The sequence below is a fragment of the Mizuhopecten yessoensis genome, unplaced genomic scaffold (assembly GCF_002113885.1).
Source record: "Mizuhopecten yessoensis strain PY_sf001 unplaced genomic scaffold, ASM211388v2 scaffold716351, whole genome shotgun sequence".
In the NCBI taxonomy this organism is placed as follows: Eukaryota; Metazoa; Mollusca; class Bivalvia; order Pectinida; family Pectinidae; genus Mizuhopecten; species Mizuhopecten yessoensis.
Genome location: NW_018480073.1, coordinates 1,053,558 through 1,067,575, shown reverse-complemented (window position 1 = coordinate 1,067,575; position 14,018 = coordinate 1,053,558). Strand labels below are relative to the sequence as shown.

At 35.3% G+C, this 14,018-nt stretch overlaps 1 protein-coding gene across 1 annotated transcript; it reads right to left on the bottom strand.

Moving 5' to 3' along the window:
- Nucleotides 1–774: 774 nt before the first annotated feature.
- Nucleotides 775–13,949, bottom strand: LOC110443541 (endoribonuclease LACTB2-like). Its single transcript, XM_021487810.1, has 7 exons — nucleotides 13,792–13,949; nucleotides 11,293–11,456; nucleotides 9,255–9,375; nucleotides 6,953–7,055; nucleotides 5,919–6,143; nucleotides 5,632–5,713; nucleotides 775–3,362 (listed from the first exon to the last, which is right to left on the bottom strand). The coding sequence occupies exons 1-7, from the start codon at nucleotides 13,929–13,931 to the stop codon at nucleotides 3,304–3,306; spliced, it is 894 nt and encodes a 297-aa protein (XP_021343485.1). The 5' UTR covers nucleotides 13,932–13,949; the 3' UTR covers nucleotides 775–3,303.
- Nucleotides 13,950–14,018: the final 69 nt, after the last annotated feature.

Here is a 14,018-nt window from a genome sequence, read left to right as displayed (position 1 = left end):
AAAATGTGGGTATTTTTCAGAAATAATTTATTACAGCTTTTGTCGAGCTAATGAAAAAGGTTCCAAATCATATGTACTTTTTTGGCAGTGGTACGGGGGTCTTTTAAGACCAAGAACCTAAGAAAGGTGGTACAAGGTTAGACCCCGGTACGATTCTTGATAGTATTATTGTACTAATCTCTTCATGCCCAATAATTGTAAAGATGGCAAAGGTGCAGATATCTTAAACTCTTCCACGTTTTGTCTCAGAGACTACCACTCAATGGGTAGAGCTGGACCAAAGTGCCAATCCTGGTGACATATATGTATTCATTTCTTCATGTCCAGTACTTTAAGATAAAGGTTAAAGGATGAGGGTCCCATCCGTTGCCATGTTTCAACCCAAGCTCATGTCCCCTTTAGTGCTGTAGGACCCGTGTAGCGTAGTTGTAATTGTCTTACATTGTTCAGAATGCGTGCATAGAGTTAAAGAATGGGAAAATCAAGTTCGTCCCTGCAGTGGAGATGCATCCCGGAGCAGATTTGGGTAGCATTGATGCATGCTTTTGTTACATGTCTTGTTGCTTGTTGTTCCCTGGGTGAGTTGCATTATTTTTTTTCACGTAAGGGATGATCGCCTTGCCCACCTGACCGAATTATCACCTTGGTGATAATTCGGGAAGCCGTTTGGGAACAGAAAGCTTTGAAATTAAACGCTGATGACAAAGATGAATGCTCGACATCCCTAAGCTCCACCTGGTGAGCTGTACGTTTTTTTCAATAAAACGTAACTCATTTTGTTTATTAAATTATCTTTATTGTATAATTAACAACTTATTTTAATCATTATTTCATAACATCACTACTGTTTATTTCATCACAACAAATCAATATGAATCTGCTAAACCCAAATATATATAGCTAGCTTTAAAAATAGTTTAGATAAACATGAAGCAATAATTCTATTGATAGTGGTATTTAGGGGGGAAAACTCCACTTCAATCACGAGACAAATGTAAACATTCATATATCTGAAAGACATATTTTCTTACATCTTATAGAAATACATATGTTTCAGTGGTGTATCAGGAGGATGTTCTTTTGGCTTGAAAACATCCCCCTTTATTCCCATCCATGAAATGTTAACTATTATTAAAACCATGTTCATTTCCAAATGGTTTTTATCTTAAATGCAGTATTCAACGGATTGTGGAAAGTTTATTAAGGGCCTTTACGAGATAACTAATAACTAAAAATTTGCAATAAGACTCCACTCCGGGAGAGTCAAACCATTGCCTACCAACAAATTTACCAACATGTTTACTCACAAGCTATATGCATATATTATCTAACAATATTTTTCAATGTGAACTCATAATGCTGTGTAATAAATTTGACTCTTCAAACGATAATCACATAAAACTCAATAAAAATCACAAATAATTTGAAGACTTAAAGCAACACATAGGAAATTGTGAATCACGAAACATCTTCCTGGAACTTGATTAGCGATCACTCACCTTCTGATTGTCTGTTTACATTAAACATATCAACATAAACTAGAATACATTCAACTCTAAAATGAAAATAAGAAAAGAATTTAATTAAATAAAACAAATGTCCTTTAAGCGTCAAGAAAGCAAATTTTTGAAATATAGTTTGATTGAATGTCTATAATATTTTAAGATTTCATTTCAATAACCAACAAACATGAAACTTTCAAAAACGTGTTTTCCTTTACCCCAAGACATCAAATAAGAGTAACACAAAGAAATATTAGGGAAAATGCTGCCTTACTTGCAAGCTAGCTTTTCCAGTGGAAAGGTACAACCCTTGTAAATGCGTGTTTGTTAAGTATGGTCAGTGGATGGCTTGGTGCTCAATCATAAGTAATATTTGGTGGCAGCGGTGGGATCGTCTGGCACCTTATATATAATTATTATGTCAGTTTCTGGCTTTCAGGCTTTTTGGGGATGCTGTACAACCCTGGGACTTGCTTGTCAGTTAAATCTTGAACGTGCCAACATTAATTATTAGTTATGTTTATGATTACCTTCCTATTTACCAGAGGCTATCTTTGCAAAGGAAATAAGTTTTATTTCAAGCTTCATTTTGGATCAAACTTACAATGAACGATGTCTTAATTCTGGATTAAATATTTAATCTTAAAGCTTTTGGATTTTAAATGATTGTTAACAGGAGATGAAAACGCATGGCTAGACCAGGATTCAAACCCAGGACATCCCGAATCTAGACAGACACTCTTAACAAAGTGGGGTTCCTGGAAGCCGGTGATCGACCTGGTACAGTTCTACTACATTCTTCCTTCCTTTTTGTAAGTCAACTCCCTTGAAGACAACACTCATTTACAACACTGGTTCCGATATCCACTTTTTCAAACATACATATAAAACTAGAACAAGAGCTGGTCACTGTAACAGGAGAGGGAAATGGACAGCCACAGACTGGGTTTCAAGCCCGGAACTTTGGAACTCTAGAAGGATGCTCCAAACGATTGAGCTGCTTGGTCGCCAGTGATCGACCCAGTCCAGTTCGAATACACTAATAGTCTTAATTTCTGTGTATATTTATCTTTTTTTTCCTCATTTTACAAACAATCACTGTATAAATATGATAAGAATATCAAAATAAATAGACATACCTTCCTCTTTTGTTATTCAGTAAGTATTAGTCTGTATATAAAAAAATTAATTAATCACAGAAACTTTTGTTTATACTGATATTCCGATTAGTTATCACAGAGTGTGCATCCATATGCAAAAAAAACCCGACAAAGCAAGGCACATGTAAATATAAACTACTGATTATAGAGTGTCCTGTTGTGTAGTTCTATTTGCTAATTTTTACGGTAACTAGTTACTCTGGCCTGACTTTTCTGCTGTTTATACATCCTGAAAAGTTATTTTCCTGTTAAATTTGTGTTATTTCATCTATATTCATAACAAATATGCATGAAGCTGCAGGCCTTTATAAATAATGAAAACATTTTGAAATTATTCTGAAAAACGTCACGTAGATATATTAACAAAGACTATGGCTGGTGACAGAGCGGGTTTATAATTAAGAGGTACCGAGATTAAATCCTCATGGTGGAAAAGTTTTTATGGAAAAGAAAAATTTGATGATTTAGTTATCGTCAGAAAAAAAAGCAGCAAATCAAATTGGAAATCTTCTTTGTTTGAGATACACTTGAACAAGCAGAGCTCTGGAACTCTCCACCTTATGTGACTTTCTTCATACAGTAAAGAGTTCTATATCCTTATCACATTTGCCTTATCTTACAAGTTGAAATCTCATAGAGAATCACATATTGCTCTGGGTTTTTTTCTTCCATAGTTGTGTTCCGTCTTTTTCCACACATTCTAAAAATACAGCAGAAAAAATATGTTTAATAAAGTGATAACATTTTACTGACAAATTAGGTATTTGTATTCAGTTTAGACACTTTACACTTTTGAGGGCAATGGATACAATCATGTACTAATCCATCCACTATACTCCAGGGGTTACGCTCACTTTCGCTCTCTGCACCCCTGGAATATGTCATTGCAAAACTGAAGGCTCTGTGTGCGTCACCTTGTGAATGAAACACGAAGACTAGTTTGATCCTTTAATGTACATCAAAAGGATCTAGCAGTCTCATGACGTTAACATTGACTGTTTTTGAAGTTTAGTTTCCTTTGTAATCGTCGAAAGACAGGTATCATGCCTTTAATTGTGCTATGATCATGATATACACATGTATTCAAGGGGTTCAAAGGGCAAAAGTGAGCGTAACCCCTGGAGTATCGAGGATGGTAATAATCATTAATACAATAACATTTTGCTGATATCTTTGTCAAACTTTTATTAAGAAGAAAAATGTTTTATACAAAGATGTTTTCAAATTTAGGTCTCAGATTCAATTATAACATGCACATGAGCAAGTATAGTTATTGTAATTGATTACAAACAGTGGTCGGTTTCACCCATTAAATAGGCATCTACATGTAGTACAAAATTACAGGACATTTCTACCACATGAAGTACTAATTATAAATAAAATAGGAAATCTGGGCACATATGCCTTATTATATAATGACATCAGGAATTGTGACGATATATAAATACAATGTACCTGGGTTTGTCACAGCAGTTTAACTTTTGCGTTTTTCGCTCTCCACAGAGGGCGAATAATCATTACAGGTAGACAACATAACATGCATACCAGTAATTTGAGTCAAGGGTGAAGTTTACACTGAGCAAAAAAAAAGAGTTTTTGGGAGGAGGGCGAAAATTTCACTGGGCTAAAAGTCTCTGTATATATATTAATGCTATATAAATGATGTCTATGGGACCATAATACATGTACTTATAGTTAAGTTGGATTATTAACTCTTTTTATACTGAGAACTGTCTTCTGGTATAAGTAGTACAGAGTTTTAGCCAACTGGTCTGTTGTATTTAAATTTGACATGCATCAAGACAAATATATTTATACACAATTCAGTATATATACATGTATTTCCCTTGTTCAGTTTTAGGAACAAGGGATTTTTTGAAGACTTTATATACAGGTATATTACTGCAGTTGTTTGTGCTTCTAAGTTAGAGGGTGACTTCACCTGTACATATTATGGAATTCACAGGCATATGGAAAAAAAATCACTCTCGTCTTTACCAGGGATTTCAATCAAGTACAAAGTACAGCAATGATTGGGTCTGTCCCTCACTTAATCCTTCCACCACTGTAGACTATAATGGACTCACCCAGATAAATGTATGGTAGAGTCTACTAAAGTTACCTAGGGGTGAAAGGGTTAAGGCCATTTCTAAGTACTTATTCTTTAACCTTTATCAATAAAATATCATAACTTGAATAGAAATGGAAATATTTAAAGCTATTATGATGTGAAAATAACATAGAGATTTTTAATCTTTACAATACTAACATATATATATAATGAATGTTTTAGCAAATGTTGTTATGGTTCTATAACACAAATTGCTATTGATGACAAACTTAATAAAGCCTGCTAAGTTTGTCAGCAATAGAAATGTGTGTTATAGGATTATAACAATATTTGCTAAAATATTTATTATTTATATTAACATTTTGATAGAGTAGTTATGCTTTATTTAGTTATTTCGAACAGTTTTTGACCAGTAAATCAAGTGTTTCAAATGAAATTGATGACGTCACAATAGAGATTGATGACGTTAAAATAGCAAATGTTTTTATATTACAATGGAAGGATGCAGAGCAAATGTAAATGTATGTATCTCATAGTTTTAATTTTTATGAAAGTTTTCTTTAAGCGTAGCCACATTTGTGGCCTCACAATAACATCTGAAAAAAACTCAGTCTTTTTTTTTTTCACCGTGAACCTATTTATTTTGGTGAGAAATCAATTTTCGTTTTAATTGACAATGAGAATCATTTGTAATTTTAGATCATCCATGAATATTTATGAAACGAAGATAATTATTGAATGTTTACAGGTACATGGTTTTTTTTTTTTTTTTTTTTTTTTTTTTTTATACAAATTTTAATCCCTCAGCATTTTGATATTTTGATATTTGAAAAACCTCAGTCTAATGAGTCTGTCACAGCAAGACCATGTCAGTAAAAAATATAGTATGATTTCTTACCCACTTTTCCATCCTTGACTAACTTAAAGAGATGTTGACGAACATTATTGTTGGCAGCAAGTTTTAATCCATCAGCCAGACCCTGAAATTATTCAACAAATTGTGTATCAATATTCCAAAGCCCAAAAGCTCAAAATAACAAAGGCATTCTTTCTAAATTTTAATTTGAGTACTGTTTCAAAATTAATAAATAAACATCAGCATTAAATCTCAAAATCGCAAATGATTGATCATAAACAGAAAAGGAAATATTCATCAAAATGATATATGATAAAAAGACCACTTACTACGTATATTCTGTCTACCAGTTCAGTGGAAGTTAGCAATGCGTTGAGGTCTTGATCTAGGGTTTCCTCTATCTGCCGTTCTCGGGTAAGACGATGGGAGATGTAGTTCGAGATCTTCTCCATAGGGTCGGGGATTACAGGCCCGTGACTGGGGAAGATGACTGAGGGGCGGAATTGTAGAAGTTTGTCTAGCGAGGCCATGTAGGTGTGGAGATCCTCGAACATCTGAGAGAGAAAATAATCTATGGTAAAAAATCGAGCTCTTCTGACACTATCAATTTGCATAATAAAACTATGCCTTATATATACTCAATGAGAAAAAAAGTGTTCATATGTCCCCCTGTCGGAAAAGTGGGACTGTATTCACGAAACTGTTCTCATGCTCAAACTCAGATTCCGTGTTCAAGCCCAAACTTTTTGTTCCTTTGATAAATTCATAAAAGTTCAAATTTCATCAATGTTTGGGAAGAATTTCTGAGAGAGATATAAAGCTGGATACTGTTTTCATTGTTTGCACTTGACTTTTTGACAGTTTCACATGGTTTAAATGAGAAGAAAGTTTGTTTGAGCAGAGAATCCATGATTGAGAACGAGAACGATTTCATGAATACAGGCCTTGTAAGCCAATTGTTGGTCAGCTGAAGTTTTAGTTGGTACGTACAAATGTAGTAGAATGGGGTGAGTTTTGATAATTGTAAATCTTCACTTTCACTGAATTCAGCCACGAATGATGCTCATTGGCTATAGATCAATGACTAGGAAGGATTTTGTCACACTGACCACTGCTCATTAGTACACTGATGTAACACCCATCAATAAATTAGTAGAAAATCAAAAAGGTTTGAATACAGATAAATCTCAAATGAAATTAACCCTTTCACCCCTATGCAACTTTAATAGACTCTGCCATGCATTGATCTGGATGAATCCATTATGATCTACAGTGGTGAAAGGTTTAAGGGAAGGTTACTCTTGTTTTTGGCCAGTAGTAGGACAGAGAGGTCCTTCAGTGAGTCTAAGATGCCAAAACTTACCGCAGTTGTCTCCCCTAAGATGGTATCTCCCGAGAACATGGTACGATCCTCCTCCAGCAACAGAACAAGGTGGTCATCCGAATGACCGGGTGTAAACACTGCCCTGATTACAGAAACAAAAATGTAATATTAGAAACTAACAGGGAAACCCATGAAACTTAACAAATCTTAAAAGGGTTGTTAAACATTGATCACCCACAGAGTGATTGGATATCGACACAATTTCCCACTGGGCATGTGCAAACAAGCAATATGCAAAAATATTGCAGACTATTGGAAGAAGAAGATATATATATACAATGGGCAACATATCGCAGTGATGGAAATATTCTGCGATGTCATTTTTGTCTCCTTAAGCATCATATCATTGTACAGGTCATCACTACAATCATCTTTAAAATTCCAGGGTTTACGCTCTCTACCATCTTATATATTATTTTGCAACCTTCGAATATGTCATGATGAAATCGTAGAATCTGTATGCACCAACTTTAGGATCAAGTGCATTGTTATAAGCTGTCATGTTCATCAAAAGAATTGGCGGCAATAAGGTAAAATGAACCTGCTTTGACGTCAGGTGTGTATATTTTCTTCAAAAGAGATAGGTATCAGTCTAGTGAATTAGTCAGATTTTTCCCCTGAAACTAACGAAAAGGTTACTGTCTGCCTTTATTCTAAGGGTGCAGAGATTGTAAGTTAGCATAACCATTGGAATTTCAAGGATGATGGAATCTCGTGAGGGTTAATTGTAACACCCTCGCCTTACACAGTGTGATGGTATTTGTATGTGATGGCCAAATTGCAACAAACCATTGTACATCAAATCTGTCTATAATGTCAATTTCATCAACTTTAATTTGTCATCCTCAATATCCAGGAGTTAAGCTCACTTTCCCTCTCTGCACACCTGGAATATGTCATATAGCAAAATCGGAAGCTCAGTGTGTACCACCATGTGGATGATCGAGACGAGGACACTATAGCGTAATCCTATTGAGTAGACTAAAAAAAGCGTATTTAAGTACCTTGCTCAAAGATACAACACAGCGCGGTGCCGTGACTCGAACCCGCATCCCTTTAGTCAAGAGCCATTTTTAGATGTACATCTAAAGAGCCTTCAATTTTGCTAGGACATATTCAGGGGTGCAGTGAGCAAAAGTGAGCGTAACTTCTCGAGTATTGAGGATCATGCTCATCTGTAGCATCTTATGATCGCCATTGTATCACTGTACCATAATCAGTGTTCTCAATAAATTTTGAAATAAGTGGTTGACTTGAAAAAAATAGCCCGTTGAATGTTCCCATGCTATAATATAATACTAGTATTGACCTATATATACATATTCTGCAAAAATAGCTGAAATGATGCACAAATTATAACACGATATATGTATCACAGTATGATGCTTATAATATGATATGTACACTACATCACGATACTGCACATATCTGCTGAAAAACTCAACTCATATTGATTGAGTGCTTGAATGTTGTCATTCTCTTATAAATAGTAAATACTATCAAAATATATTTTTGCATGATTTTCAATACTTTTGGTTATAAATGCACAGAGCATGGGGACAACTCCTTTTCTGAAGGGTTCCAAAATATTATTCCTCTTTTTAATAAAAGATTAATCAATAATTTCAGGCAAACAAAATAATTTGATGCGATACACAAGAAAGTATCACAATTTGATAAAATCGCTGCAGCCCTAAAAAAATGCTGGTTCAAATTGTAGTTGATGAACTGCAGGCTACTTTTGGCGGCAGCAGGATTTTATTGAGAACACTGATATTAGTGGCTGTATCATGGTCAATGTAGCATTGTGATAAATAATAATAATCATAATCATAATATGAGGTGCTTATATATACCGCTTCATCACAACCTAGTTCGTAGAGCATCTCAAAGCGGTTCACAAATCATTATCTGTGGTTATAGGGCCTTTGCAATCAGCCAATATTTTTCTCAACTCCCTGCAGGGGAGCATACAGCCGGAGCTGCCATTTCGGCGCTCACAGCTAGCATTCTACAATTCTAGCACTGCCCAACCACATACTTATTTACAGCTGAGTAGACTAAAAAAAGCGGATTAAAGTACCTTGCTCAAAGATACAACACAGTGCGGTGCCGTGACTTGAACCCGCATCCCTTCGGTCAAGAGCCCTGTGTCCTACCGCTAGACTACCTTGCCTCCTTGTACAGGTTCTCAAAACCATCAAAGCATATTACCACAATCATCATCAAACAACTTTGGGACAAGACGAATGAACACACACAAACTTTTAGAAAGACTAACCGTAACGTAGCTCCTTCTGTTCTGAACATGGCATTGTCCTCCACATAGTTATAGGGAACACCAATATCATATTCTTTTTTACCTTCGGGTCGTCTAAATTTGGATACTTTTACATCTGAGGCTGAAACAGAAATTCGAAAGATGACATATATATATATACCGGTAAGCATGTATATATATATATGTGAATGTACACCCCATGTATAATATTAAGCTCTAAAGTCACTTTATTACAAAATGGGATATGACATGTTGGCATTAAATTTTGTTTGTTTGTGTTTTACATCCTATTAAAAGCTATGGTCATCTTATTATAAGGACCTGCCAGGTTTTGGTGGTGGAGGAAAGCTGGAGTTTCCGTAGAAAAACCACCAACCTACGGCCAGTACCTGGCGACGTCTAGTGCCCCATGCAGGTCTCGAACCCGCAACCCAGTGGTGGAGGGCTGGTGGTAGCAGTATGTCGGACAATTTAACCACTTGGCCACAGATTGAGGCATTAGAAGCAGTAATAAGTGTTGATGAAATTTCAATCTGCATAAATTAATAATACATAGTGCTGGGAACTTAGGAATCACTTCAAATTTGTTATCGATCATCACTATTTCTCAAACAATCAATGATTAATCACTGATTGATCATGAAATTAAACAAAAAACATACAGAACAATTTACAAAAATGGGTGAAATATTGTGGATACTTTTTAACTATGGTACCGGTACGTAGTAAGGTAGGACTTTTGTTTAAAAGTAGTTTATGGTAAAACTGCTGATTAAAATTATTTTTTTAATCAGTTTTTAGGTCTGTTTAGCAACTCAAACAACTTTCGAGAGTTTTCCTGTAATAGTAAAACCATGAACAATCAGAGAACTTTATGATTGATTTGTTATCTCATTCACCCCTAAAGACACATTTGAGCTCTTCCAATTCAAAGGTTGGAATAGTTCATTATGAAATTTCAGGGGTGAATGAGTTAAATGGTAATATATCTGGTTGGGGGTAAATGACTTATCATTGGTTAATCAAAACAATATTAACAATAACTTTTCAATTATTTTCAAAATTTTAATGTTTATAAAGAATCCAGTTTAACTCTTCTGAAGCCAACCAATGTGTAACTTAATAAAATATTATGAGAATTTTTTTTAAGTTTATGTAATTGTATACACTTCTTTATTTTTAAATAACTTGCTATAGCTAGTTGATCACCATTATCTTTAAATATCCTGCTGGTCTTATTTTTTAACTGAACTTTTCTGTGCGATACTTTACAATTTAAGGATCCTCGTACCATGCATGGCCACCATATCATACTCGATATCCAGGAGTTACGCTCACTTTCTCTATCTACACCCCTGGAATATGTCATAGCAAAATTGAAGGCTCAGTGTGCAGCACCTTGTGGATGAGACGAGAAGACTAGTTTGATTCTTTGATGTACATCAAAAGAATCTGGCGGTCACATAACGATAAAACTTATTGGCTTTGAAGTTGCAGGCATTGCTTCTCTGTAATTTTCAAAGGACAAGTATCAGCCTAGTGATTGGTCAGGTGTGTTTTTACCAGACACCAATAAAATAGCTAGCCGTGTGCCTTCCATTTTGCTATGACATGTTCTGGCCAGGGGTGCAGAGAGCGAAAGTGGGCGTAACCACTGGGTATCGTGGATGTTGTACCAAAATCTATAACTACGTGTTAGAAACTGGGTTTTTTTCAATCATGACTATAGCTTTGATAAACAATTTCTTGAAAAAATCCTCATATACCTTGCAGGTCTTTTATGAAAAAGAATAGAGATGAAATAAACAAAATATAATCAACAACAGTTTTGTGAGCGTAAAATATCTGCGCATCTGTATCGGGATTTTAACCCTGAACTTTTAATTGTACGTTATTCTATTACTCTATAACCAACTGAACTACCCGACCAATATAAATATACTGACCCAACTTGTTATATTGTTATATTTAAGAAAAATCACAGTGCATTGGGACAAGGATCCTTAATTTAATGACAGAAAACTAAAACATATATTACATTGCATAACATCCCGGCAAACATCTTGGACACCGCCCACATGATCATGGTGCCAGTGTGTGATAACAATCTCCTGAATGGAAGTTTGGAAATCCTTCAGGGCTTTCTTCAGGTTTGTGATATAATCAGGAACATTCGGATCCCCTGCATCAATCAAAATTCTTCTGCAAAGAAAATTTAAACAAATATTAGTTTAAATTTCATTTTCATCACACAAATGAGTGTAATTTCCAAGTGCCAAACTACAGATTGGTCAAGAGTATTTGATAAAATTGTATTTGGTATAACCAGATGTCATATTATTAATCAACTGCAAAAGTGACTTTAACTGAAGTTTTCCATTAGAAAACATTGCTATGGTTAGCATTTTTCCTGGCTATTATAAGCAACACTGTCTTCAGGGAAAATCCTGGAATTTGAGATTATTGGGTCATTCTCAGCAGTTTTTATTCAATATCAAAATTAAGAGGGGCCATTCCACGTAAAATTAAAAGAAAATTGGAATATGGAGAGGTCAATTTCAGTTTTGAGGGGTCAATGGCCCCCTCCAGGATCATCCCTACTGTCTTTTCTTCATGTAACAGTAGAAGTGCAATGACCAGACCAAGGTTTGAACCTGTGACCTCTGAACTCTAGATGGACCCTATAACCAATTGAGCTACATACATTGTCACGGGTGATCGACCCAGTCAAGTTCCGCTACATTCCTGATCACTCCTTCAACAAAGTCTGTAACTTATATTAGGAGACCTCATGCCACGTACCTTTCATTGGTAAACATATATTAAGTTGGGCACCAAATGTGAAAGAGGAGCAAAATGCACAGCAAGACAGCTGGGATTCGAACCTCAGCGGACCTCCGAACTCTAGGTGGACCATGTCAGTTCTAGGATTTAAAACTTACACACTAAAGACAATATAGGTTTATGGAGATATAGATTTTATATAGAGCTACATAAATTTGATAGACAAGACTTTAACTGAGAAAATTTTACTTAACATTAAGTGTTTGATAGTGTAGCAGAATTGAACTGGATTGATTGTCCACAACCAGGAAGCTCAATTGGTAGAACGTACGTCTGCAGTTCGGAGGGTCCCGGGTTCGAAACCCGGTATATATAGCTGTGTTTTTTTCTGCTCCTATTACATTTGGTGTCTATGACCAACCCTTATTTCAAGGTGAATACTTGACAAGGGGATACCAGAATCTGGGTTGTAAATAGTTGTGTCTTCTGGGGCGAAGATTTAAAAAAAGGAGGGAGAAATGTAGCGAAACTGGACTGGCTCTATTGTCGGCGACCAGGTAGCTTATTTGGTATAGCATTCGGTTCAATTTCGGAGGGCCATGGGTTTGAAACCCTAGTTCGGCCATGAACTTTTCCACTCACAATAGCATTAAAACAAGAGGATATATGTTAAACGATAAAGAAAGTAGAATAATTAATTTAAACAGAATCCTTTTTCTGCAAATCATATATATTTATCATTCAGTCATACTTGTCAAAGAAAAAAACTTAAAAACTTAATCAATCCTCAAAATAAATGATTCCAGTTGACAAAAATAAATTGTACACTCATTTTTATAACCAACTGAACATGATCTACCTATTTGTCGGCAATCAACTCAGTCCAGCTCAGTGTCAAATTATTTTGCCCTAAATTCTGTTTGTCCCAGGTCGTTTTGCACTAAGATGTTTATCCCTATATATATGTTTAGTTGTGTATTGCTAATACAGTCTCCTAAGTGTCCCTTAGTCTTTTTTGTCATAAGACTCATTGGATTTGTACCTGGTTGACCAGATCTGCACATACAGTGTATCTAAACCTGCATGAAATTCTTCCGACATATGAAAGCACTGTTCTGAAACAGGATCAATACTGACTCTCAAAAAACACACAACTGTTCATAAAACATGAAAACAGTTAGCATTTAATCATATAAAACATCACAACTGATATTCATATACCTAATTTCCTTATATAATGGAGAAACAACTTAGCTTGGGCAAACTGAATTAAATTCTTTGATTATAAATTCTTTGTGTTTTTCCAAACACAACTAAGCGAAGTGATCGAATTGAGAAAAATAATGTTCATTTCTGTTAAATGTTTGCCGAGCGGTCTCAAACTGTCAAAAGGAAACTAGTTATCACGTTTTCCCATAGGAGCCTGAAGTTCTGTCAATAATAAATAATAATACCGAAAATATGCTTGAAATATAATGTTTTTAAGCATATATGCATATTATAGGTATTTTTTTGTATTACTATTATTATTCATTACTGACAGAACTTCAGGCTTCTGTGGTTTTCCCCACAGGGGCATGGGTCGCTTTACTTGTAATATTAAAAATAGGGGTCTCCTCTATTAAAAAATATTTTATTTTTAGAGACCCCTATTTTTTAATATTTTGTAAGTAAAGCGAGCCATGCCCCTGTGGTTTTCCCCAAAGGATAATGTTAAAGCCCCAAGATTAGGTTGTTAAATAGAGTGACTCACTTTGGTCCTGTACCGACAAGATATGTGTTCGTTCCTTGCAGTGTCATCGGTCTAGAGTTACACCCTAGAATTCTTATAACACGCTCTGAAAGTCGCTCCAAGTTCGGAATTGGGGTTAACTTCTGTACGACGGCTGCCATTTTGAACAATGTTTTTTTACTTCTGAAGTCACATGACTTAAATGTGACCTTGTTCATCAGTGAAGGAAAACGCTTCATTTTGACGGA

Bases quoted from the DNA above. Each gene is read 5' to 3' on its own strand.
- LOC110443541 (XM_021487810.1), bottom strand. From the start codon at position 13,931: ATGGCAGCCGTCGTACAGAAGTTAACCCCAATTCCGAACTTGGAGCGA. The intron at 9,376-11,292 runs GTAATATATGTT...TTTCTGTTTCAG, and splicing joins TTGCCGGGATGTTATGCAAT to CCTCAGATGTAAAAGTATCC. The intron at 7,056-9,254 runs GTTAGTCTTTCT...TTCTGTAATCAG, and splicing joins ACAGAAGGAGCTACGTTACG to GGCAGTGTTTACACCCGGTC.